This window comes from Parus major, chromosome 6 (assembly GCF_001522545.3).
Source record: "Parus major isolate Abel chromosome 6, Parus_major1.1, whole genome shotgun sequence".
Classification (NCBI taxonomy): domain Eukaryota; kingdom Metazoa; phylum Chordata; class Aves; order Passeriformes; family Paridae; genus Parus; species Parus major.
In genome coordinates, this window is record NC_031775.1 from 21,590,714 (window position 1) to 21,618,418 (window position 27,705).

Consider the following 27,705-nt stretch of genomic DNA (forward strand, 5'->3'; position numbering starts at 1 on the left):
CAAGAACAGAACCAGTTTCCCAGCAGCAGGCTGAGCATTGATGGCTGTTTTCTGAGAGGTTCTTGCTTAAAAATCAGTCTGTTCTGACTGGGGGGAGGGGAACAAGCAGCCTGGCCTCAGCTGGGAGAGACCACCTACCTACAGCCTCTCCAAACCCATGGGTGAGCCCCAAGAACGTGGTTCCAGCAGTGGCAATGGCTGCTGCTTACATTCATCTCAGCTAGGGCAGTGCACTGGCCTTTCCCTCACCTCTGTGGCAATCCTCCAGCTCTTACCCCGACTGCACCTGAGAGTGACCCCAAGGTGATGTGTGGCAATGAACAGAAAGGAGAGAAACAGGGAGGAAGTGCCACCAAGCAACTCCAGCTCCATTGCTACTGCCACGTTCTGCAGAAAACTAATGGGAAAAAAAGAGAGCACCGAATAATGCACAAGTAAATCCGGAACAGTGGCATGCCCCAACACAAGCAGGTCTGCAGGCTGCCCAGGGCTGTTAGAGCAGTACAAGCAAAGCAGCCACCAGGTGAGCAGAAAGGCACCGCAGTGCAGCAGAACACAACCAGCAGGACAGCTTCCTGCTCACAAACCTGCCACACACCGACCTCCCAGTGTCCTTTACTGTCCTCTCCCCTGGTGCATTCCCAGAGACCAGCGAGTCCCTGGGAGCAGGGACGGGGTGGTGGTGCAGGGCTGGCCTTTCCGCTAAGCGTGGGTGCTGTGCGCAGTGCGAACATCGAGCAGCGGGCCGCTGGGCAACAGGTGTTCAAAGAAGACCCAAAGCATAATTCCCAGGTGCTGTAGTCAGTATTTGAGAGATGCTCAGACATTTCAATAAATAAAACAATTCTTACATTACAATGCACCTTCCCAATTATTATTTTGCCCCAGAATGGATAAAGTACACAAGAGTTACGCCTGGCTGTGAATACATGCTCCCTTTGCCCTGACATAGCAGGAAGGAGGGAAACAGCCTCGACTCTTACAAAGAACACAAGAAGTCAGCACTGTAAATCTTGGCAGGTTGAGGGGAAACACACAAGTGCCTTCACACCCATTCCAGGGTACTTGCTTCCAGAGGAGAAAAGGTATTTAAAACAAGGGACGAGAGAATAACCGTCTAGTACAATGACAGCTGATTAGATTTGCTTTGTTCTACTCCATGCAATACAAACTAAGTCCTATCGCAAACTTCTCCAGCTGTGGTGCAGACCCCACATCAGGCTAAGAAGTTACACACTCATACACACACTCACGCACCAAAACAGTGGGACAAATGGACTTAACTGTTGAGAATGTGCTTTGTCTTAATAATATATTAAAAACAATTTCAAAAACCTACTGATGGTGAAGACACTGCTGAAGAAGGAAGTAGCTGTGGGGCCTCAGCTATGTGTTTCCAGACAATCCAGGCATTGCAGTCAGGCTGACTAAAGCCTGCATGAGTAGTCTGCAGTGGTTGGCTCCCTTCTGGCTTGCCAGGTAGTTTCTATAAGCTGTTCCCTTTGTTTTTGCTTATTTATTTTACAATGACATATGTGACTGTGAAACAGAAAATAAGGGACTGAAATGAAAAAGGAATGGGCCATTCTGGAGAAACTTTGATTGGTATTTTCTCCTTACCATTAAAAAAAGAAAACAAAAAAAAGTTAGTAGTACTAATACAACCCTCCTGCTGCTGTTGTCTTTGCTCAGTGACATCGGGGCATGCTGGCGCACACACACACACACAGGCAGCTCTCAGACACTCGGACTCAGAAAAGCGAGTTTAAGTGAGTCTTCGGAGGAGACTGAGGACAGGTCCCAGGGCTAGAAGGTTTTTCGGTGGATGGCACGAGCTCCATCTTCTTCATATTCCTTTTTCGAAACCCACATTTTCTTAAAGGTGTCCAGAGAGGCCAGGATAGAGCCACTATGGAGAGATAGGCATGTTATGGGTTAAAGTAAAATGCTGGGGGCACTCTCATAGTATCTCTGCAGAGATGGGCTGACAGCCACTGTCTCTCCCAATATCCTCAAATGTGCCAGTGCTATAGAGCCTGGCACCACCTGCCCCCTCCACAAGACCTGGTGATTGATGCTTCAAGAACACGCCAAGCATCACCCAGCTGAGCAACACAACCCCCCTGACACACAGCACCAGCTGGGATAACAACACGAGAGCTGCTGGGCTGTGCTTCCTCAGCCTAATCTCATAGTAAAATGTGTTGCTGTGCAGTACATACCCAATCCACGTGGAATACAATCTCTCCTGAGGAGCTGATATCTGAGAGAAAGAGAAAATCAGTCAGTACCTTCCCAACCTCATTTGCTCCTCCTAGCACATTGCCCACACTTCACTCCAGCTAACACCTGACAAAACACAGATGTGATCTTTCCCAACAGAAAGACACCTGGCAGTCCCCACAAAACAGCCACTCTGATCCAGAATCCTGGACAGGCGTCATGTCAGAGGAGCCACCTTCTCTCTTCTCAGTGATGAAACCAAGCTGATTTTCATCACAACAGCAAATGCTGTTGGGAATGTGAGTGTCTCAGGAAAGGCATTTCTGATCTGAAGTAAATGGCAGCTGCAGTCTGAGCAAGGTTCTTTCAAGGTCACAGAACAACACACTTGGTAAGTGACAAACACAATGGAGATGGTTCCTACCCTTATTTTGACATCCTTCGGAGCTAGTTTCTTCACTTCACTCAAGAGCCTGTCACCAAAGCCTACACAAGACAGAAAATGTGTCATGTGAGCACCTCAGCAAAAGCCCAAGTTGCATCCACTAATAATGTGCACATGCCCTATGTAGTCCTATTCAAATACCCCATTCCACATCTAACAGAGTCCAGTCTGGGGAGGCACAGAACACACCCAGTGACGTAACAGGATTTTGTCTCACTGAAACTTCAAACACTGGCACAACAAGCTTTATTCCTCAGCAGCAACCTGAGTCAAGTAAACAAGGTTTTTAGCTAGGACCTCCTCCTTCCCTAGGCATTCCTCCTGTGTCCATCCCATTTGTACAGGGGGTTGAATGGGAAGACCAGGATCTGTTTGGAGATGTCAACCAGTGGATAACAGGCTGATGGGTTCTGACAGAGGGTATCTTTAAGTCAATGGGTACCAACTGAGGCCTGAGGGTATGGGTTGAAACCTTTCTGCACACACATAGCTGACTCTCACACAGAACCATTGAACTCTCACATATCAGAGACCTATAGAAACCTTAGAAGGTGGAAGAGTACTTTTTGGTATCTAATCTCAGATATCGTGAGCTACAGCAGCAGGAATGAACACAGCTATTCAGTCCTTCCACAGGCATTGATTGGAGGAAAACAGTAAAAGCCCTCCAAGCCCAGAAAGTGATGTATGAGGGCAGGTATCTTGCATACTCAGCAGGATATGACTAGGACTCAGAGAATTAGGAAGTAAATGTCCTGAGAGAGAATTTACACAGCCCTCACCCCAGAGGACAAGTTGGGTGATCTGGGTTATCTTCCCAGTTTCCCATGAGAAGAAGCAAGAAATCAGGTATGTCACAGCACACTGAAAGAGAAGAGGCAGGAACCTTTGAAAAGTGTGGAGCCTCCAGACAGCACGATGTTGGAGAACAGTGTTCGCCTCAGATCCATGTCTGACTTTTGAATGGCAAAAACAAGCACTTCATGAAGTCCTTCACATTCCTCCCCTATCAGGTCCGGCCGGAACAGGAGCTCTGGGGCTCGGAAACGGGCAGGGCCAATCTGCAAGAGTAGAAGTTAGGACAGAGGGAAGAGAACAGTGTGGCTTTGTCCGCTACCTACAGATGGGCCTGCACTATTTAGGTGAAGCATCAGCGTAATGAAGCTTCCTGGACATTCATGCTACATCACTAGATCCCAAGTGAATGCCAGTTTGGACTACAGCTCCTACAAAGGGCACCATTTCCAATTTGCAGATCAAAGAGAAGAAGAAACTTGCTCAGCCCCATACACCAGGTCTGGCATAAAGACAGCAAATCCAGCCCTGGTACTGGAGGTAAAACCTGTATTTCCTCTCTTTCGACCATTCTATAGTGGGCTCAGCTTTCTAAGGAATATTCCTAACTCTTCAAACCAACTGTTAATGCACAGGAGACAATTCAAGGCAGGACAAAAGGCACATACAAAACAATTGACGGATTTAGTGAGCTGACACCTACCCACATCCAATACCTGACCTGCATAAAGTTTGTTAGATCAGAGCCTTCTCTCAAACAGGTCAGAGTTCCTATTGTCATGCTGCATCCTTACCCAAGACTTCTAGCAGAAGTTGTGAAGTTTCTAGTAAAGTTTTCTCTCCTTAAAAATTCTAGTGCCCAGTCAACAGCCTAGGATGAGCTATGGTCTTTTAAAATTATCCCCTCCCATCTAACACCACATTAAATTTGTCACTGGGGAGCTTTTCTGGAAACCCTGAGCCTCATGTGAGGAATTCTTCAAGGATGGTCCTTACAAACCTCAATAGTGCTTCCATCTGGCAGGTAGTACTGAGCCTTCTCAGTCTCCAGAGTCTCATCCTTTTGGGGGTTTATTGACAGGTAGCAGGCACGCTGGAGAGAAAACAAGAGTCAGGGAGAGGAAGATGAGAAGGGAAAACCCAAATGCCTCTGATAAAATGTTTTTCTCAGTAACAATCAAAATCCATGTATGCCTTTGGGGAGACTGATTTCAGCAGTATTATGTGCTGGCTTCTAAGGCTCACAGCAGGTAAACTACCTTGCAATATCCCACTTGTGATCCCTAGCTGCCATAGATTTTACTCCATGAAGGGTAAACAAACACTAGTGAAAGAGATTATCAGACCCTGAAAAACTGCAGCACAGGTAAGTGCAAAACTGATTTCAAACCACCTCCAAGTTAACAGCCTCTCAACAAGGATTAATGTGATTTTGACTATAACTCTCTCAGAAAATGGGACAGCTGAGGTTGCAAATGACCTCTGGAGGTCATCTTGTCCACACAGGGTCCCCTAAAGCAGGCTTTCCAGGACCACATCCAGATGATAATACCAAGGATGGAGACTCTACAACCCTCTAGACAAACTGTGCCAGCACTTGGTCACTCTCACACTGAAGAAAGTTTATGTTCAGATAGAACCTCCTGTGTTTCAGTTTTGCATCTAGTCCTGTCACAGGACATCACTGAAATGAGTCTGGTTCTGTTTTCTCTGAACCCTCCCTTCAGTATTTATATACATCAATGAGACTCTCCCCAAACATTTCTTGTGGCTTAACAGTCCAAGCTCTCCCTGCCTTTCCACATATAAGAGTCCTTTAATCATCTTAGTGGCCCTAGACTCCCTCACATAGATAATGGATTTAGGTGCAGAGCTGGGTAGGCTGGAGCTTCCCAGCAGATTTCACAACCTAAAATTTTCCTTGAGAAGAAATCCCGTAATGGACAAACACAGAAACAAGGCAGGGCATCACCTCCTTGATGGTCTTGACAATCTCAAACTCAGAGGTTGTGTGGAAGTCATAGCCTTCCTTCCGGAGATAGAGACGCAGGAAGCGGGAGACATCCCGGCCAGCGATGTCAATCCGCATGATGGAGTGAGGCATAGCAAAGCCTTCATAGATGGGAACTGCGTGGGTGACCCCATCCCCGGAGTCCAGCACCACTCCTGTGGTCCTGCCGGTTGCGTATCTACCAAAGGGACAAAGGCTCGAGTCAGAACAAGCAACTCAAAGTGAGCCCAGGCAAGCAGTACATCCATGCTCAACTCAGGAAGCAGAGATTTCACACAAACAGGGCCTAAAAGTCCCTCAAAACACAAGTTCTGTTTGCAGCTCAGCAAATTTCCTGTAAACTCTTTATTACACAAATCGAGTTTCAGTTCTTGAATGAAAAGGGGGTAAGTCAGACATCAGTGAAGTCTTCCAGAGTTTCTTTTGTAAAAGAATGGATTTTGTGGCAACATTCCACAAACACAAATCAAACACTAAAGACACTTACAGGCTAAGCACAGCTTGCATGGAGATGAACAGTGCTGGCACATTGAAGGTCTCAAAAAACACCTCAGCAGCACGCTCTCTGTTCTTGCGCGGGTTTAGTGGTGCTTCTGTCAGCAGCACAGGATGCTGGGAAAGAAAAGAAGGAGCTGTGCTGCATAACCAGGAAGCAGTAGGGGCATGTTCCTAAAACTTTCTGTTTATTTATTCACTTTAGGAACCACTGGTGCAAGAGGACAGGTACAAAGAGATAATTTCAGCTGAGCTATATTAGACTCTAAATAATCTCTATTAGGTAGGAAGACCAGCAGGGTTCTGGTCTAGTTATGAAGAATTGTTAGGAGATGTACTCTGTGAGTAACTCTGATCCATAAAGGACAAGTAGGATGATTCTCGGTGACAAAAAAAATCAGCCAGATTAGCCAAAATACACAGAGACCCTAAGAAAGGGTGAAGGCATATAGTCTTAGCACAAGCAGACAGAAATATTCCTACTCCACAACTTAGATTGCCCTCAGACATTTAATAATTTTTTGGTCAGATCCTTCCAGACCACAGGACTGTGGTTTTCTCCTTCCTCACTTCAAATCATGTCACTGCTGAGTGGATATGCCTGATATGCAGGCAGAACAAGAAAAGTCAGAAACACCTGGCACAGAGTAGAATCATTAGAGAGAGGGTGAATGGCAAATGTGAAAGGCAGATTTTCAGTCAGGCCAGACCATCAGATCTGAAGAGGAATTATGCTTGGACACTTCTAGTGCAGTATCTCCTGAGTGGTGAAAGAACCTAATTTAGCAACAGACACACATTCAGAAAGAAGGGCAAAGGAAAAATCCCAAATCTTTCCCAGAGTTCCAAGGCTCCTGGTGTTACACATGCACTGAATAATGCCTGTGCCTTTACATTATGTGGTCTCTCACCTCTTCTGAGAATGTCTGGAGCTGGTCTTTAGAATACACATACTGCCAGATGCGCTCCATGTCATTCCAGTCCTTCACTATGCCATGCTCCATTGGGTATCGGATTGCAAGAAGACCTCTGTGCTCCTAAGCAAACAGGAAGGACAAGAGAGGATTAGAACTCCCAACAATTACACTTCTGAGCACTGTGACTTACTGTCAGACTCAACTTCAGTTTGATTCCATTAAAAGATACCTTATCTATAGTATTCAGGGCAAAACCTGAACACTCACCACAAACATCTCTCCCAGAGAAGCCAAGACTAGACAAGGCCTTTTCATACCAACTAGGAATGTCTATGTCTGACATTTGCAGAGCATATTCCATCCTGACACTTTTAAAGTCAACACACAGAACCTATCATATGGTATCTTTGTACTACCAGCTCAGTCAAGATATGAAACTTAATAGGATGTTACTGGGGAATGCAGTTTGAAAGGTTCACAAAAGATGTGACCACACAACTGACTACATGCTGACAGAAACAGGACTGTGGAGAGAAACTTCCTGCCCATGGCAGAGAGATACACAGCAATTGAGTAGGGTCCATTTCTAAAGCTCCCAGTCAAAAGTATATAAGCATATGGAGCTATAAGAAAGAAAAGAAAAAGAAAAAGAAAAAAAAAAAAAAAAAAGAGAGAGATCGAAGGTCTTGGGAACTAGGTCTGTGGTCAGCAAATTTGCACAAGAATTTCATGAAGCTTCCCACTCCACCTTGGATATGCACGCAAGTGACAGTCTGTTCTACTCTTCAGATCTACACGATATCAAAGAACCACAGTCCAGCTGCCACATCCTGCCCTTACAGCAGCACACTGAGATACACGGACAAGTGCAGTGTACAGGTGTTCTTACCTCTGCCTTTGGACCAATGAAAATGTCCCCTTCTAAAGCACCAGCCATAACACGAACGTGCTTTGGTCTGCCCACACTAGAATAGAGACAAGAGAGTAAATGCTTCTACAGAGAGCTCAGATGTATCCAAGAATTGCCTGCTTTGTGTTTCTCTCTGTTCTAACCAGAACCTTCTGAATGGGTGAGTCTGGAGGTGCTACCAGGTACAGACAGACCAGGTTTGCTCTGAGCTAATCTGAGAAATCAGAGGTGAAAGGGACAGATTTTAGACAGTTCTGAACTGGCTGGCCATAAACCAGCTGAGTCTGGCCATATTTTCACTGATTATACAGGACTTACCTGTTTCAACAGTGCCTGGGATGAACATGGCTAGACTGAGCAATTGTCTGAGGTATTGGATCCACATGTGCTGCTTGACCTCAGGAAGACTTCTCCAATTAGATGTTTGTGTCCCATACCCCACCATCCCATATAGAACATGTTGTTCAGAACACAAAACTACTCACTAAAAACCCACCACTGAAACTAGTGAAAATAAAAGCCAGTGACTATTCAGAGTTCCTGTTCCATCAGTCTTCATCCTGGAAAAACTCTCAGAAAACTTACAAAGAAGTCCAGCAGAAATCAAGACACCATACCACACACAATGAAAAAACACAAAGGTCTCCACACTTCATATCCCAAATTTTACTTTTTCCAGATCCTTTTCCTCATGTGTGCAGATTAAAGGATCCTACAGATTTGAGTGTGTGTTGAGCCTGACAAAGTGATGTCATCTTTTATAATGTGTGTGTCCACAGAAATCCCAAAATATTTAACAGCGGATCTCTCATCTCCATTTCAGCAGGCAGAAAAGAGTTTTACCATTCATAAAACTGGGCAATTCTTCCCCTCTACATATCAAAGAATTAGTACACAGTACTAAGAAGTTACCAAGAACAGCAGAATACTTACTAGTTAGGAAAGCAGTATTTTGGTATTTGATCGCCCGCAAAACCTGCTTTAATCACACCCGAACCCTGTGGAAGCAACAGACAAATACATGAGCTTATCACTCATTCCATCATCTTCACAAGTTTTAGAGAAGTCACAAAGTACATCAGGTACTTTGCCAGGTCCTCTCCTTTCTACTAGGAATAAAGCTCCCCAGGGACTGACTCTCCAGGCTGGTTGGGGATGGGAAATGCAAGCTTGGCTATTAGAGGGAGTGACTGGTACCCTCTCTGGCAGTGAAACATCTCACAGGACACAACCATCCCTGGCACCCTGGTGCTGCTCTGCACACACCCAAACATTGCCCTGTACAGACAAGTATTTTTCTAGCCAGGGCTACTGTGAGGGGTGCAGGAGGCTACATCCATACTCCACAGGTGTCTATCAATATTAGATAACCTCTGGGGAGAAAAGAACAATCCAGAAAGCCCAGCAAGAGCAGCTGAACTCTGCCAGCTTCAGGAAGCACTGGAAGATGAAGGCTACAGGCCTCTCAGAAGGAGATTTGAAAATAATGGAGGGAGGGCGGATAAAGTCAGAGAAGGAAGCAAAGAATTCAGCCAAGAATTGTGGGAAACAGACTGGAGAAGAAACTAGGGAAAAGATGACCAAGTAGTGGATAAACTAGCTAACACTAAGGAGGCAGAAGTGTGGTCAGAAAAGACACTGGAAACCAACCCAGACTGTGGTCTGGAAAGGACAAAGGTGCTGGTTATACTGCAAAGGGAAAGGCTGGGGGCAGGAAGCACAGTTGATGGGACAGAGCTTGTAGAGAAGAAACAAAGAGATGAGAGATGGCAGTCAGGAAGGCACAGATCCAAAGAGCTTTCTGCAACATTCAAAGCAGCAAACACAGAGCGGGTAAAACCAGCCACAGCAAGGCCCTGGCAGGAAGTCAGTGCTGGGCATCTGGCCTCACAGCTCTCATCCCTGTCCGGAAGCATCCTGGGAACACCATCATTAACTTGGATCTGTGCAGATTCCTTCCCCTCCTCCATTTCCTCTCCCTGCACAAGGGAATGACATCTTGAAACAATGAGCAGCTTGCAGGAACACCCAAGTTTTGCTAAGGAGCGGATTTTCATAGGATCTCCTCAGATAAGCCATTTCACTGGTAATCCCAGACTACCACCAGCACAAGATCTTGTGCAAAAAAAACGGAGCAGTTCTGCTTAGCCCCATGGTGGGAACAAAGTGTGTGTGAAATGCAACGAAAGCTGTGACCTGTGAAGCGCCTGTTCACTCTCAAGGGCTCTGCAGTAGGAATGCTCTGGTTTTGAGGCCAAAAAGACATTTTGACTACCTCACAGCATTTTAAAATGAGTAGCAACAAAGCTCCTCCATAGCTTTCCACTTCTTACTACCTCTGCATGGGTCAGCATCCACTTTCACTTTGAGGCTGGGGCCAGATGAGTTGCTCAGAGCTCTGTCAGGCATGCCCTGGCTGCAGTGGTTTCCGATGCTGCCTTCCCAGTACCAGAGGTTACCAGCCAGAGCAGGCTCAGCAGAAAGGAATGCAGGGCGGCCCCAGCCTCTTCTGTTCACAGTCCAGTGCTTTATTGCCAAGCTACTTCCATCAGCAGTTTCAGCTGGGATGTCAGGCTCTGCACAGAACATGTGCACTCTGCCACGAGAGCCAGGATACTCCTGCCTCTAAACCACCAGTCAGATTTGCCAGGACACATCTGTAGGACATGAGTGTCAGAAATACTCTGCAAATCAGATGTAGCTATTTATAAAGCATATGAAAGGTAGATTGCTTGAATCCTTGTCTCCCGATAAACACCTGCAGCCAGGCTGGCTCCAGGAGCACACCCAAGTTGCCAACTAGGCAGGACTAACTACTTCCTTTTGGTATGTGGGACTCAGCTCCAGCTGCATCTCAGGGTCTGCACTAACTGATACCAGTGTGACAAAGTGGCCTGTGAAGTGTTAAAAAGACTTCCCTTGAGACAGATTCTCTTCTGACTGTTCCCTTCAAAGTGAAACAAGGAATAAACTAAAACCACTATTTCAATTTTTCTTATCATCATTTATAAACAACCCTCTGCTTGGGAAAGAATGTGGCAAGTCTTGCAGAAAAATAATTTAATGAAATGCAGTAACATAACATAACCACATTAGAATATTGCACATAGTGAATATTTTTTTCAGGATAATGACTGATCTTGTTGCTAGCACACTCTGCTGTGGGGAACTGGTTTCAGGAAAACAATGATGCTCCTATTTTAACTTATAGATTGAAACTTCCTTATGTCAGGCCAAAAATTACCCAGTGTGTCCTGGTGAGATTCCCAGCAAGTTATGTATTTTAAGATTTACATACTGAAATTCAAAATTAACCAAATGTGTTGGGAGTTCAGAACTCCAGTTCAGAACTCAAACCAGTTCAGAGTCAAAGACAAATGACAGCTTTGAATGTGCCGGTGGGATGGGGATTCAACTCAACTGTACTTCCAAGTGCCTGGGAAAAAACCAAGAACAGCTGTTTGATATCTCCGCACTACAAAGACCTGACTGCACTTTCTGACCTATTCAATTTTTCTTCAAAACATTTTACTTCTTTGAAGATATGTGCACACTGAGTAAATCTGTTTATTATAGACCAGTTTGAGATTCCTATGCAATGAGAGGAAAATGTTTACATTTTGAAATAACTCTGATTCAGAAGGTTTAAAGACCTGGTTTTTCATCTTTGTTTCAAATAAGTAAAAACACTTGCATCTTCTCTTCTGTTACAAACTCCAATTTATTAAAACTTAAAAAAAAATAAATAAAATTCATGTACTTCCACCAGTAATTATCCTGGCTGGGCTTTCATTCCATTTTGTTTGGCAAGAGTTTATTGTTTATTATTTATTTTTTTAATTTTAATCAAAAGAATAAAAGAAGAAAAACTATATGTAAAATATAAAGGTCAAGGAAGATAAATTAATTCAAAATTCTTGTGAGTGTCTTGAAGGAACTGAACATACCTCATCTACTAGCTCTGTAGCCAGTTGGTTATGGATTCATTCATCTTGATGCATTTAGGACTCAAATTTAAATGCAAATCACCAATCAATCTTCCGTGTAGCACTTTCTATGGAGAGCGCACATTTCATATTGTTGTAAAACTGTTTAATTTGATACAGAATTTATAGGATCAAGAACAAACCAAATACACAACAGCCCTTGCTGACAGTTCAACTGCATAAAATGCCACCACTCAGACTACAAAACAAACAAGAGATAATTCCATGTTCCATGGATATCAAGGAATTTGCACTGACTTAGGCCACAGCTGGACCACTGACATATGCATTATGTTCAGCAGAGCTCCCAGACCACTCAGAGAGAGCTTGTTGGACTGCAGATGGGAATACAATTATTAAAAATTAGACAATGAAGAGTATAAAGGTGTAGTGAGGTACAGCTCCAACCTCCCACTGTACATTACAAACCTCTCCCTCCTGAAAACATACAGCTAACAGCAATGGTAAGAGAAAAAAATCTCACTGTTAATTTTTTAGCTACAGAACTTCATGTCCTTTTGGAACACACCGAGATACTAGAGCAGGGCTGGGACCGGGGTGGGTCTGGCTCTCACCAGCTCAGTATCTCACTTCCCCCTTCCCACCTTCCCACACACAGGCACACGTGAGACAGGATAACATTCAGCCTCCAAAAGGTGCCTGCAGTTCTCTGAGGAAAAGCAGTGGGAAGAGTGGTACCTGCTCTGTGCAGCTCCACTTCCCGTCCTGCCTGAACTCCAAAGAGGAGCAAAAATGCAGTGTCACCACGAGTCTCTTCGGCCCATAGCGTGCCAGTGTTCCAGGCAGATGTCACAACAACTGTTCCATTCTACTTCTTGTACAGGGAGGGGAAGGGGGGAAGCTCGTTTATTGGATAGGACAGAACAAGAATTAGCTTTTATAAGACCAGCTGATAAAATGAAAAAAGACACAGAATCAGCTGCAGGCACATAAGCCCTTCTTCAGGTCTGAGGCAGCGGTGGTAATCATTGCACTAAATAACAAAAGGACATGCTGAAATTAAATATAGGCTGCTACTACATGAATAGCTCAACAAAGTCATCCTCACAGTTCCAGAACACCTATAGATAGCTTTAATGTTTAGCTAATCAATCAACAATGCAGCAGGATTGGTGCTGATACAATCAATCCTAAAAACAATCAACTTAAAAAAATTTTAACATCTTCAATGAAGATACATGTTTTTCCGAACATAGTCAATTTTACTGCTTACTCTCATTTTCTGTTAGATGCTTTCCTTCAGTGTCTAACCCAAATCCCTCTGCTGTAAGATTCCAGGGAAATAAACAAAGCCAAAACTGTATCAAAAAGCTCAAGCTGTAGAGAGGAATTTTGGATCCATAATAAAGAAAAAGTCAGAAGAATAGCCACCTTTATTTGAGAAGACCTACAATCATTCACCTTATGGGGAGTTACAGCAATACGTTGAGAAATGCCAGGCTAGGAAACCCATGTCATATGGCAAAAAGATTCAGCAGAAACTGAGCTGGTGGAGGAAGAATGGAGCACAGTACTGACCCTTCAAAACAACAGAATCTCAATCACTGACGATAGAGGTCAGAAGGGAGGAGCACGGGTTTGTGACTCAGTACACTGAACAGAGGCCCTGTCCAAGATGTGCCCTCCCACCCCTTCCTGGACAGTCCTTCTTCCTGGGAGGGCAGCATAGATGGGGCGAATCAGAACCGGTCCCAAAAGTATCTCAAAGAGGCAGGGAATCACCGTCATTCATCTCCCGCAGAGCTATTACACACACAGATTGAAGTTTGCTTTGTGCTAATGAGCAGCATCAGCACATTGGAGCAGCCATCTGCAACACCAGACAACGCTGATGCAACGCTCGCTGGGCACAGATCCTTCAGCAGTGGCATTCCAAGGCATGGGAATCCATGCCTTGGGAACGGCACTGTCTTGCTGTGACCACTGTGCTGGATGCACTGGAGGAAGGGCAGTAGAAGGGGTGAAGGCTTCCCTCTCGCTGGGCCTGGCTGGAGAGCTCTATGTCCTGCTTGAGCCCAGGGAAGTGCCAGCACACCCAGAGCTTGCTGGGGGTCCATCAATGGCCTGCCAGGAGCACGCTGGAACCTTAGCCAAGGTCTGCCCCGGAGCACGCTGGGAGTGTGGCCACGTCCGGGCCCAGCAGCCCCATTGTCCCCCCGGCACAAAGAGGAGTGGGGCGGGGCCGGTGGAAGCCCAGCCTGACTGACAGCACTAGCAGCCAATGAGAGCAGGTGCTCTGGGGACAGTCCCGCCCCACTCCGGCAGGTAGCAGGGGGCTGTCCCGCTGACTGACAGCTGTCTTAGCCAATGGGGCCGCGCCGCCCCTCCCAGCCAGAAGTAGCTCGGCGGCAGCGGGGGCTGCGCCCCCCAGCGCGGGGCAGCGGCCCCGCTGCGGGTGACTGCCACTCGCCCCAGCCAATCGCGACTCGCCGAGGAGAAGCGGCCCCGCCCCCCGAGGACGCCGTATGGCGCCGTGCGAGGGCCGGAGGCGGCGGCCTGGCCGGCCGAGGGGGTGGGGGGGGGGGGGGGGGGGGCGGCGGGCGGGGCGCGGCCGCCCCGATGACAAAGGGATTGCGGGCCCTCCCCGCTCCCGGGACTCGCGGCCGCCCGCACTCACGTTGTCTATCACGACGGGCTGGTTCGCTATCACATCGTAGGACTCCATGGCGAGGACCCGCCGCAGCCGCCCGTGAGGGAGCAACAGTCCAGCCCTCGGCGGCGCATGCGCGGAGCGGCGCCGCGGCGCCGCCTGGGTGATGTATTCCCGCCGCCGCGGCGCCTGCCGGGAGTTATAGTCCGACGCTGCGCAGAACCCAGCGGGGAGGCGCGCCCGGAGCGGGGTATGTCGGGAGCTGTAGGCCGGCGCCGAGACTGAGCCACGTTGGGAGCTGTAGGCCGGCGCAAGAGCGGGGCGTGCTGGGAGGCGGAGTGCGGAAAAAGGGAATGCCGCCGACACGTCCACGGCCGAGAAAACCGGTGGCTGTGGCGGTCCAGGAGATAGGTGGGTACTTCCACCAAAAATGCTCTATCGCAATTGGCTGGCTTACGCTCAACAGATTTCCTCCGGCTAATTTTTTCTAATGGGAAAGGAGAAAAAGGTGATCCCATCAACTTCTGCAGTGAGGATCTAAGACTAAGGAAAGTGTTTTATTGTTCCATAATTTCATGTGATCATCTTTAGGAACTACTTGTCATAACACATCTGTTCCCTCCACGAAAGACCAGTTTCTCTCTCTTTTTGAGTCATGAGAACCACGAAAGAGGTGTCAGTATAAAGAATGCACATCATGAGCATTTCAGTATTGAATAATGAACACATTGTCATTTTCCATTGATTAAATGTTCTAAAAGCACTTGGAATAATCGATGACTGAAACTCTGGGTCTTGAAATTAATTAATATGGACTTCCATGCCAGTGAGTGCACTTGAAGGCTTGACTCACCTGTCTTGTCCCACATCTCTCCTGCAGACATGGACTTTTCTCCTGTAGCTCCTGCCCTTAGCCCTACTAGATAAGTCTCATCCCAGATGTTTACCTTTAGCGACCTTCCCCATTCATCTAGTCTAAAAAAGACTAAAAGTTATACTAGACTTAACAAAGAGTTTTTATACAACACGATTGAGGAGTTTAAATTAAGGCCAGTGTTGTATCACTTCAGTGAATGCCAGGAGACACTTGTTATGGGTGTATTGAGCCAACACAGCTTTTCATACAGGCTCTGTTACATTCACCTTCTCCACTGATTACTCAGGCAGACATCACAAAAAGTAATATCACTGTAACAGGACAAGTGAAATATTTTTCACTGTGGGAAGTGAGGACAACAACCGCTCACCTCGTTTATCAGGGGATTGTTGCTTGGCTGTCAGCTTGTCATCTTCTTGACCATGTTTGTTCTCCCGAACACTGTCGTTAACGTTTTTAGAATAAACTCTCCCCTATTTAAATGAGAAATGCGGGCATGAGCACACACCCTCTCCTCTGAGCACTCTGTAGCTAAATTTTCTAGTTGCTTATTAACGAGTAGGACCCTGCTCTAGCAAAGGTGTGTAGGACTATTGCACACACACCATCCACATGTACATACCCAGCTTTGCATAACCACAGTTGTAGTTGCAGCTCGGGAATGAGCCAGATCGCCAGTGTGCTTCGTGTACAAGTCACAACCCACGGAAAGGCCTCATTCACCTATTGGCAGCTTCCAGCTGTCTCCAAGGGACCTAAAGCAGAGAATGCACGGGTAAAGGTGCCTTGAGCACTGGAGGAAGTGTAAAGACAGCAGTACCAAACCCCTCCTCTGCCCCCAGTCCTGCCCGGGTGCAGGAGCCCCCGCTCTCTCCGGCACCCGCTCCGCGTTCCCGCCACCGCCTCGCGAGGGCTCAGGCCCGCCCATCGCGGGGCCCCGCGCCGCCGCTAGGGGGCGCGCCCGCAACGTAACGTGGGGCGGGGGCAGAGGTGCGGCCGCCCTCAGGGCCGCGAGTTTCCATTGGTCAGCTCATCCTGTCACTCATGCCGCCCATGCAGCGGGGCCCCGCCTCCTCCTCGCGACGCCCCGCGCAGTGCCTCTATTGGCGGAGTTGGTCTGTCACTCACGCGGCCTGGCAGTAGGCCCCGCCCCTTCCCTGCGGCCCCACGCAGCCGCTTGGGCCGGGCCGGGCCGGGCCGGGAGTGGAGCGGGTTCGGCACCAACCGGGACGGGCCGGGACCAGCCGCCTCCGGGACATGGAGGGCGTGCGGCCGGGCGGGGGGCACCCCGCGGGCGGGCCGGGGTCCGGCCCGGGGTCTGCGTCTGGGTCCGGGTCCTTCCCGTCGCTGTTCCCGCCGGGGCTGCACGGTATCTACGGCGAGTGCCGCCGCCTCTACCCCGACCAGCCCAACCCGCTCCAGGTCACCGCCATCCTCAAGTACTGGTGAGGCGGCCTGGATGGGGCCGGGGTCTTGTGTGGAACTGGGGGGAGCAGTGGGGCCGGCGCCTTGTGTGGGATAGGAGAAGGTTTGGGAGGAGTAGTGGGAGTGTGAGAGGTTTGGGAGAAGAGCTGGGGCTGTTGAGCGGAGTGAGGTGGAGGGGCTGCACAAAGGGGAGAGGGACTGGGGATTGCGTCCTCAGGGGTGAGATGCGAGAGTTTTTGGGATATGCAGCGGGTCTGGGGATGGAGGCATTGGGGGTTCAATTGGTTGCCTAGGGCGTGAGTTTGGAAGGGCTGCTGGGGAGAATGTGCTGGCAATAGGAGGAGGGTCTGGAGAGGGGTGCAGTGAAGACTGAAGAGTGAATTGGGATTTCTGCGGTAATTTGGAGTGTCCCTGAATGAGGGGTGGCTGATGAAGGCCCGGCTGGGGCAGGTCTTAGGAAGAGGGAGTACGTATTACTCAGTGGAGGTGTTCCCACAGAAGGTGAGGGTCTGGAGTTTCCCCCCTGGACAGGAGACACGAGCTCTGTGTTCTGTCCGGCAGCCTGGGGTTCCAGTGTGGCGGCACTGACCGGAGCGAACCCGTTGTTGCAGCCTCCAGGCCGGACACATGCCGTGTGTACCCATAAAGCCCGCAGAGCAGTGCCAGCTTCTCTTGGCCTTACGTAGCCGTGTGTTATCGCTGACTGTGAATCTGCTGCTCAGTGTCTCTGCTGACACAGTGTCTGACACTAGGAACAGCAGTTGTTTATGTGGGAGAGTGGCACGAAGGAAGTTCTTGGATGTTTAGCTATCAAGATAAACGACTAGTGTCTTATCTTGTGTGGAGTTCTTTTTGCTTTTTGCTACTGCTTAGCTGCTCAGTCCCCTCTTCTGGGCCTAAGGAAAATGATCAAGTACCCCCGAATGTTTGCTTTACATGACATTGGTCAGCCCCTACCTCAGCACATAAAAAATTAGAAAATGCTCTACTTCTTTATTTGTAGCTCATTTCAACCTGTATGTCTTTAATTAGAGTCCTGAGCTGTAGCAGAATAATATCCTCGCTATGTGCTGCTCTGACAGACAAAGCTATTGCTATTGTTGTCCCCAGAAGTGTTTCTAAGTCATTCTAGCAAGAAGTTTGTCTGTTATTGAAGTTTTAATACAATACTCCCCTTATTGCCTAGGGGAATATTGTATTAAAATGACACAGTAGACTGAGATAAGATGTTGCAAATCTGAGACCTCAAAATATCAATAATTTCTTAGTCATCTGTCCACATCACTACTTTGGTGGTGGTCTGATCAGTCTGTTTTTACACATATGTCTAGTCTTAGATACTCATGAAGCATTTCAGTCACATTAGCACTTTTTTTCTATCAAGAGCTTAGAACATAGTGGTTATATTGATATAAGATTTGTGGAGGTTGAGGGAAATTTAGGTGTGTAGTAAAGAATTGCAAGCACCCTTGTTTGGGAAGAAACTTTGTTGCTTAAGGGACTGATTAGGGTTTCGCTGCAATTGGAGCTCAAACACTGAAAGAATTGCTGCTGGCAGTGGTGGCAGGTTGCAAGTAAGAAGAAATGTGAAGGCCTCTTTATCCTGACATTTTCCACTTAGTAGTTCCTCCAGCTGTTAGCTCAGCCAGCAGTGAGAGCTTCTGTTGTAGAGGTGAGCTTCCTACTGCTGTCCTGTGCAGGAAATGCTTGTGTGAGGTAAAGCCTCCATGGATGCCACAAGTTCTTTCTTTCTTGTTGTTGGGTGAAACTTGGAGCTTGTTTTTTTTAAGTCTGATAGAATGACTCCTGCCACAACTCTCTCTGCCTGGCCTGCCAGCTATTAGCTGGTTTAGATTAGAAGAGGAAATTGCTGAACAAAGTCCCCTGCCTTAGGAGAAATATTCTACGACTAATCAGCTTTTAATTATACGTATCAGTTTCTATATGGTTAACAGCAATTTGTTTTTTTTATTCAGGGAGCTGAACTTGTAGTCTTTGCCTTGCAGATCAGAGCAGATCCTAACTGTGTAACATTGGAGAATCTGCAGAACGCCATGCCTATTGCATAAAGGGGTTTGGCCATGTGGATTATTTAATGGAACTAGTATTTTAAAAAGCTATTTGCTTATCTTGGGGGAGAGCTTGGGATTCAATCAGAACTTCTTGGAAGAATTTCTGTCTGTTTTTGTGAAGGCTATGCACCAAGATGGAGTTTTTCTGTTGATATCTAGTGTCCACTCTTATTATAAAATGTGGTAGAGTTCTCAAATTGAATTGCTGGTGAAAAAAGCAAATTTGTTCCTTTTTTATGATAGGTTTTGAAATAGGCATAATTTGGGCTCAACTATTGGGTTTTTATCACCTGTTTTAAATTTAGACCATACTTTCGAAAACCTGTGAAGTAAGTTGTGGTCTGTGGCCTTTTGGGAATCACAGACTACTTCTGAAGGGCTGTCGAAAGGTAGCTGTGAAAAGCAGAACTGTTGTCAGCTGCTGGGTAGTGACTACTAAAAACACACTAAAGACTTTTCAGGGTGAATGAATTAGGAGTTTTCCAATTTCTTTCTGTTGTGGGTGTCTCTCCTCTCTGCATTTTGCTGTTTCTCCTTCCACAGAAACTTCAGAGTGCTCTTAGCATCAGTCAAAAGAAGACTCTTGGTGCAGATGCAAATAGAGGGTTTCCCCTGAGGCAGCCCTTCCTGCTCCTGAATAAGCTCCATGAATAGAGAATGTAACAAATTTGTACTGTACTTCTGGCTTTGAAGTTGGGTTCTTCCTAATAAAATCCTCCAACGCTTCCAGCTCTTTGTGTGAGTGCATGTACTGATATGTAGATTGTGATACAAGGTCGAACCCTGCCGCGGCAGCTGTGGGCGGGAGGATGTACCACAGCAGCGCCGACAGTAGAGCAGTGAAACCTGCCACCGAAACTGGATGAATATCTGTGCTGACTAACCTTTAGTGAGCGTTATTGTCATGGCTATGTTACTGTGTACTGCAGAGCTGGCTTAAAGCTCGTGCTGAATGCTTGTGCAGTTGCAGCGGTTTTGGGATAGGTCTATGGCTTGGATATGTGTTTTTCAAAATTGAATTAGTCACTGCTGCAGGCTTTTAGTCTATGTCTCTTCCAAGCCTACTACATTTCTCAGCGAGTAAAGATGATATGACTGGATTGTTGAACAACGTGTGAACCAGTTTGTAGTGAAGTCTGGGCAGGACTCTGCTCAGCTCCTCCAGGCCACCTGGTGCCACATGGCTGTGGCCACCTCTTGGGTAGTGTTGTGCTGCAGGTCTCCAGAGAAGTTTGGTCTTTGGAGACAAACATAGGATTGCTGGCAGGAGTGAGATAGGGGTGTCTGGCTTGCCTGGTGCTGTCCTAGACAGGACTGGCCATCTGCATCAGACCTGACAAGTACGTTTGAGTAGCCCTAGGGAAAAGCATGAATTCATGGAACAGTCCCTCTCCTGAAAAGGGACTACAGAGTGTAGAGGTTTGTCTTGTGTGTTGTCATTGTAAGAGTGCCTGTGTCAGCAGTGTTCCAGCATTGATTGTTTGACTTCTAAAGTGTTACTAAACCCAGTTTGGAAGCAGGTTTTCTTCATGTAGGAGATGCTGGTTGCTTAGCAGTGATCCCTTCATTACAAACTCCATACAGCTGCTCTGACCACTGACTCTCATGCTGGTCAGTGTATGAGCCTGCCTTGCTCTGGAGTCTTCTCTCAGTCCAGTAATAGTTGTGTGTGTTGAACAGCAATGAACTGCTGCTGTTCACTGCTGCTCCTCAAGGGTAAGCGACCATCCTGGCTGGAATTGCTTCCATCTGACTGCTTCCATCATGGATCCCTGGGGGGCTGAACACTGAGCACACAGGACATAGGTGCCATGCTCTGAACAGAGCCACTCGAATGGGTGTTTTTGGTAGAGGTCTCCAGTTCCAGTGTGACCTGATGCCAGTGAAAGGGAACAGGTGAGGAAAGGGTGTCAGAAGAGACTTGTTTTTTCCTGAGTGTTTCAAACTATTGCTAGACTTTGTAAACAGGTTTTCTCAGGTGTCTGCTGAAGATCAGATTCAGATCCATCCTGGGGTCTGACACACTCTCCCCGTGTTTGCTCACCAATTTGCCTTCTATGCTGTGAAGATGCCATTTGTCATACAAGAAGGCTGCATTGTTCTGATGTGGGCTTTGACAGGGGGCACCTGTGCCATTTCTGGGAGTGAGCTGCTCATCCCCTCTGTCCTGCCCCATTATCCTGGGTTGCATCCTTGACTGACCTGCTGGAGAAACTGCAACTGGTCTCAGTCACCCTGATCCCTTATATGACGTAAAAGGGGGAAGCTGTCCTAGGTAAAGTCAATCATGTTAGACAACTGCTCTGTTTTTTTTTGCCAGCAGCACTAGGAGCAAGGCAACACAGCATACCTGTGGAGAGGCCTTTTAGTACATCAAGCTGATATGCTGTTTTGTACAGACTTGATAAGGTTGGGCAACAGGAGGAGGGCAGAGGATTTATAAATGTCTTACTGTCACTAGGGTTGGATCCATCTGTCCAGCCATGGAGACTGTGTATGATGATACACAAACCCCCAGGACAAGTGAAGGGAACACCAACATGCCCTGCAACCTGCAGATGATTGTGTCAGGGTCTAAACAGACAATAGACATGAGAGGAATTGATGTGTAGAATTATTGGTTCCAGTGAATGGGGTCATGTGAGTTTGGGTTTTCTTGTTTGGAGCAGCTGAAAGTTTTACTTGAAGGCACAGTGTGTTCTAGGCACAAAGTGGTTAAATAACTGCTCAGCTGTGCTGTAACTGCTGTGGTAGGTGTTCTATGATTGACAGGGCAAACAGCAAAACAGTCCAGCGGGTTTCTTCCTTCAGCAGGGAGTTGTCCTGTCTTTGCTCAGACAGAGATGACGTGAGTGGCAGGAGGATGTGCTGTGCTCTCAGCTGACACATGGCCTCAATTCCCTGTGCCTTGTAGCAAGAAGGGTGGCTGCAGGCTTTAGTGTTTGTTGCTCAGTGTTACCCGCCTTTGCTGCATTGACTTTTGAGTTACGTTCTTTTAAGGAAGCCATCCTAATGTTGATGCAGAGGGTATAGTGGTGCTTTTTACTCATCCTTGGTTAACGCAAGTGCTGTATAATTAGACTACTCTGCTGTTTGAACTAATTTGTCTGTGTTCAGAAGCATGGATTACTCTCCTCAGAACTTAGTTCTGCTTGAGGAATAGCATCACTTTTTTTTGAGGTATGTGCCTCTGGACTGAATTAAGAGCTTGCAGTGCAGATACAGTCATTGCTCTTTTACTACTACAGTTTTTCAATTTTCTTTGCGTTTTGTGGAAGTTTTAATATGATTTTCTAGAGGTTTTTATGCTTTAACATTAAAAACATTTTTAGCGGGTTGCACACATGTACTTTATCTTCTTGTGCTCAAAGCTTTCTGGACTTAACCTAATCTTTCTCCTCAATTTTTTTTTTTTAAGAGGTAATTTGAATGTTCTAATTTTTGTTTTAAATGACTTCTTTGTACAACCTCTTCTAGAACCTGGGGAGACTTACCATTTGTCTTGAGTAAACTAACTTACATAAGAATTTTTCTGTTTTTAATGCAGGTTGGGAGGACCTGACCCTCTGGACTATGTTAGCATGTACAGAAACCTGGGAAACCCAGCGCTGAATGTTCCTGAGCACTGGCACTATGTCAGTTTTGGGTTAAGTGATTTGTATGGAGACAACAGAGTTCATGAGTAAGTGTTATTTAAGTTCTGTAGCTGGGCATTGTGTTTTGGGGGTGTGCAGGTAAAACCCTGTCCTGCTGCTCATATTATTTGAACAGCTGGTTTTCAGTTGAGAACACCCTAGGTTTTTGAGCCCTGGTCTCAAAAAAGATGACGTATGCCTGTTCTTGTATGTAGAAGAAATTCTATGTTCCCCTCTGCAGGCTTTGAATGCAGTGTATTTTCTTTCAGTGTTGAGTAAGTTTTTGTTTAAATCTCTTAACTGGTTGGGAAATTTTCTTTTGACTGTCTTGTGTTTTTCACACTCTGCAATCTGGTATGGTTGTACACTTAAATCCTGACCCCTCCTTGTGCATGTTAAATGCCTTCCTCTGGAAAACTGCTGTAAGGGCATTTTTGCTGTTGCTGGCACAGCAGTGTTACTGTCAGCAGACTGCCACCCCAGTGGCTGCTGTATAAAGTGCCAGTTTGTGTAACAGAAGCCTAAAACTCTAATTGTTTGACTGTCTATTCTCCAGTAATTAAATTATTATCTTAGGTTGTTGGTATGGATGGTTTCTAGCAGGAACTTTGGGTTAGGCCAAGCAGGTGGCATGAGCTAACCCTATTCTTGTCTTTCATTAGCTGACCTTACTCCTTAACTCCAGTTAAAATGAGTAGCAGTTGCTAAGCCATCGTGATTTTGAGGTGTGAACATGGCGTTTTAACCAGCCAGAAATGGCACAAGGTTTCTGCTGTTGCTGTTTACTAAAACTATCTTTGCACTGTGTTATAGTTGTAGGATAAATGTCCTTGATGAATGGTGCAGCAAAGGCTCCAGTTTGTTCACACAAGCTTTTCTCCTTTTGTTTGTCTTGGTTAAGATTCAGCCACCAGTTGTTTTTTTTTGTGGTGGCTGAATCTTTGCTTTTTGTGCAAAGTGGTTTTCTTGCAACAGCAGCAGTTGGGCAGTTTCTTTAATTTTACACATTCCTCAAGGCAATTTCTCCTGGTTTTTTTCTCCTTGTGTTTGTGATTACAGAACTGTTTTTCAGAAAACAAATCTGGAGTTTATACAGCACCCTAATGTCGCAGAGATCTGCCTGGGACATTTAACCAACACGTCTACTAATAGCAAACCCCAGTCATTAGTTGCAGGGGCAGAAGAAAAGTAGGGCAAGTGAAAGAAATTAAATTTAAGGCTTCCTTCCCTCACTTCCACAAGAGAACTTAGTGTGAACGTGTAGGCCTTCATATGGTGCTTTTGTTTATAGATCAGGTGTGTGTTTCCCTTCTCTCTGTGTGGCTGGAACAGCATCCCCAGCTCCACAGCACTATGTCATTGTGTCACTTGCCCTGAGATGTCCGGCTGTCTGCAGTCTATCACCTTTAATTTGGCTTCATTCTTGGAGCTACAAGGCTTAATAGTATTTGTTCTGTCAAGTAGGTCAGTTCTACCTTGTGTCCAAAAGCCTTAATATACAATTGTGCATGTGGTAGAGCTGTCAAGACCCACACATCTCCTAAACACTGAACACGAAGTTACCAGCTGGTACATGAGCACTGTAGACTGGCTGAGAGAAGATTTTCAAAGGAGCTGAGCACTCACCAGCAGTTCTCACTCCCAAGAGCAATTGCTGTTTGCTAAAACTGCTCTTGAAATTTGATGGCTATAGGAACTTCACGTCACCAGCCCAGCCCTGGGTGCACACTGTAGGGAAGTGGTGGATTCTCCTATGCACTCAGGAGGTTCTTGTTCTCTGACAGGGAATTTAATAAATCTTTTTTTAAGAAAATATGTCTCTCTTTTGCTTGAAAGGCTTTGGGATTCTGCTGTCCCAGATAAAGTGTGCTGTGGAATGCTTGGCAGGACCATGGGATGGCAGGGCAGTTGTTTAAATCTTTGGTATATTTCCTTTAAAACCAGTGTGACACTGAACTCTACTAAGTTGCCCTGGCCTCTGGAGACAGGAAAACGTTTGGGTTTTTTAGGTTTTCCAGCTGTTCACAAAGAGTGCAGAGCTGGATCTGCTTGTGACAGTTAGCAAGGTTCCTACAAACAGGGATGTGCTTCCATAGCCTTGCTGTGCCTCATGCTTTAGAAAGGGAAAGCTAGAACACTGCCAAAGGTCTTGTTAATTGCCCAGTTTGGGTAATACATAGCTTATTTCTTGTGGACCTCTCATGGTAATACAGTACAGTCTAGAACAATTATCATGCAATATTAAATGAAAAGGACTTTTTTTTTTTATGAACTAACACTGACTTGGAGGCCCCAGTATTTTTATTTATACTAGAATAGCAAACAGATGTAGCAAATAATGTGAAAATGTTGACTTTAATTTATATTTTTTAATAAGAACCTGAAAGGTCTGAAGTAGAGCTCTCCTGGTGCCTCCTTGTTGACAGATTTATTTTCAGTTAAAGCAGCACTGTTTCCTGCTCTGCTTACATATCAGCTATACTCTACTTACAGAACCAGTCTGGTTTTAAGAATCTGTAGAATAAGATGGAATAACTCTAAGAATTTCAAACAAGGAAACCTTTTTCGTTTAAAACCCCTCAGTGTTTCATGGTATAATGGCAACCATGACACCAGCTGTGCTGGGCTGATAGCTCTAAAAATCCTAAATCATGATGTCATGACAGTTTTAGGGAACCACAGGCCTTTCAGTGGGATTTCATGCCAAGCTGCTTGCATGGAAATAAGTCTCTCCAGTCGAGCATGTTGCACAACTTGAGTGGCAGCCGAAATCCTTCCAGGATGTTTTTGCAAGTTACACTCCATTTTTAGCTTTTTCTATCTTCTTTCAAATAAAAACAAATGTGTAGCTTCTAGAATCTATTCAGCAGGGTTAAAGGAGGGCCTTTTTTTTTTTTTTTTGGACTGTTCTTGCATTCTGAAGAGATTGTGCACTGCAGCAGTGAGTGTGCACAGCCTGCTGGCAGGAAGTGTGTGACCAGTGCAGCTGTGGCAGAGGAGATGCTAAGTCCTGTGCTCTTCTCCACCCCTTGCTGGCAGCACCTGCCCACAGCAATGCCAGCAGCAAGGAACGTGTCCCTGTATGTCTGCACAAAGCCAGTGCCTCAGCTGGCATTTGCAGGTTCGTGCTCTGATGCCAGACCATCAGCGAGGTCAAGGGACAGATGCCTGATCATTCCTGCAGTTTACAAACATTATGATGACTTTTTCCGTGGTGGAGAACAGGGCAGCATCAGCAGGTGTGGCTGGACTTGGACTCCACCAGCAGCAATGCCAGCTTCATCTACTGCTGAGTGCAGCCTTTGCAGCAGCCCTCAGGAGTCTGGACAGAAACTGATGCATAGGAAGTTCCACCAGCAGATGAGGAAGACCTAATTGTTGTGTGGGTGACCATGCACTGGAACAGAGAGAGGCTGTGGAAATAGTAAAGATCCACCTGGACATAATCCTGTTTCATGTGCTCTGGGATTACTCTGCATGAGCAGGAAGGGTGGACCAGATGACACACTATGATCCCTTTCAACTTTACCCCCTCTGATTCTGTGTTACTGTGGTGCCACAGTGTGTGCCAGACATGGATTGTGCTGGCACAAGTTTGCAGGGCTGTCCAGGAACTAAGATAGAAAACATGTTTTTCCCAGACTGGCTTGTGTCTTCAGTTTGCTCTAAGGCCAAGGCTGAATCTCCACTAAACTGTTCTGTAGTTTGAGTGCTCATCCTTTCTCTTAACACTTTAAAGAAGTGGATGGAAAGGGTAAACCATGATGCGATAGAGTTCCTAAACACCTTGAATAGTCTTATTTGTATTAAAATTGCAGGGTTGTAATTCACAGTTGAAATAGAAAGTAAGGCTTAAATTATGGATAGGTTGAGATAAGATTTTTATTTGTGGTCTTCCCACATCCCACAAAGTGACATGCCAACTTTGTTTTGATGTTTACTACATCAGCTTCATACTGACAAGGGTGGTGGGGTTTGGGGTTTTGGTTTTTGGTTTTGTTTTTTTCCTGGCCCCTAGCCAGGAGCTGAAGTGCAGCATCCCATTTGCATAAAACCGGAGAGATTACAGCTCCCTTCATCTCTATTACAGATGCAGGGTACCACCCGCTGAGACAACAGGTTCCAACTTGCTGTGGTCCTTTTGATTTGTGCTGCTTTCCATTTGGATCAGGAGGGAGCAGTGCATGCCGGGATAACGTGTTGTCTCTGTGGGTGGTGCCTCCCTATTAAAGGTGAGGGTAAGCATGAGCCTTTAAAGATCTTCAGTCCAGCTTGTGTTCTGCTTGCTTGTATAGATCCTCTGAATGACCTTAACTTGTAAAAGGGCAAGGATGCTTGTTAGAGCTGGGAGGAAGAAAAAGGAGCGCAAAACTGGATCAGGTAACCAATGCAGGGCTTGCAGAGGGGTGGATGTTTTCTGGAAGGCTTTTTCTGAGTATAAAAGGAGTTTGAAAAGAGTATTTAGAAAATAGCCTGGAAGTTGGAACGAGTGCTCTCTTTCTTTTGAGTGCATGCTGGCTTCTGCTTTGAACCTGCATGAATGTAGGACAGAGTGGTGCTGACAGCTGTCAGTTTAGTGGCCTCTTAGTTCTGTAGCCTTTCATAAATTTGAAAGCTCACTGCCCTCAGCTTGCCAGCCTTTAGCCTTAAATTTTGATATTTAATGGGTCCCTAAGTGCTTTATAAACCACATGTCTAAAGCACTGCTGAAACATTACACCAAACTCCAAGGTAACTGTGAATGCTTTTAAAGTGGTGGAGACTGACTCTGCCCCTCTTTGTTTTCATGATAAAACAGAGGGCCTTTTGGAAGATAGTAAATTAGGGAGAGGTGTTGGATCCATATTTCAGATAAGATTTGTAAGGTTCAGTATGTCTACCTTAAGAGATGAAAGATTGCTGTAGGTGGAGCATCTACTTCAGCTAAAAGGAATTACGTGAGAGAGGATATCAGTGAGCATCAGTTTAGGAAAGAGGTACAAGAGGTAGGGCTTGAAGGAGAGAGGGTCCAAGCTGGGCACCATACTCTGGACTTCCCTTTTCTTCCCAGGACTTGTTTGCCTTGTGAAGACCAACCCCAAATATAATGCTTATTCTTTCCTTTGCTCTTCTGTCTGAGGCAGAGGGGAGAGAGGAAGGCTCATGGCAGAGTGCAAAGAGAGAGACCATAGAATTAGGGAGCTCTGTGACAAAAAAAAAAAAAAGTGTTTCCTTTCATTGATAGTTTATTTGGGAATCTGTCAGAGTATATAAGAGTATTTTAGCTGCACAACAGCTAAAATAAAAATATGTCTATTTTTTAT

The 27,705-nt window shown here is 46.1% G+C and overlaps 2 protein-coding genes across 3 annotated transcripts in view; one reads left to right on the plus strand and one right to left on the minus strand.

Moving 5' to 3' along the window:
* Window positions 1-785: 785 nt before the first annotated feature.
* On the minus strand, window positions 786-14,560 carry ACTR1A (actin related protein 1A). The gene is made up of 11 exons (XM_015633273.2): window positions 14,421-14,560; window positions 8,730-8,794; window positions 7,776-7,851; window positions 6,881-7,006; window positions 5,962-6,086; window positions 5,436-5,652; window positions 4,464-4,556; window positions 3,555-3,729; window positions 2,648-2,709; window positions 2,223-2,263; window positions 786-1,909 (listed from the first exon to the last, which is right to left on the minus strand). The coding sequence occupies exons 1-11, from the start codon at window positions 14,466-14,468 to the stop codon at window positions 1,807-1,809; spliced, it is 1,131 nt and encodes a 376-aa protein (XP_015488759.1). The 5' UTR covers window positions 14,469-14,560; the 3' UTR covers window positions 786-1,806.
* A 1,880-nt stretch (window positions 14,561-16,440) lies between these two features.
* SUFU (SUFU negative regulator of hedgehog signaling) overlaps window positions 16,441-27,705 on the plus strand; it is a 90,216-nt gene continuing 78,951 nt past the window's right edge. Inside the window, exons 1-2 of one of the 2 annotated variants that reach the window (XM_015633359.3) lie at window positions 16,441-16,715; window positions 22,315-22,449. In XM_015633359.3, the coding sequence (XP_015488845.1) occupies window positions 16,528-16,715; window positions 22,315-22,449 (323 nt within the window). In that variant the 5' untranslated portion in view covers window positions 16,441-16,527. The remainder of the gene's footprint in view (window positions 16,716-22,314; window positions 22,450-27,705) is intronic. The other variant, XM_015633360.3, reaches the window with a different exon arrangement.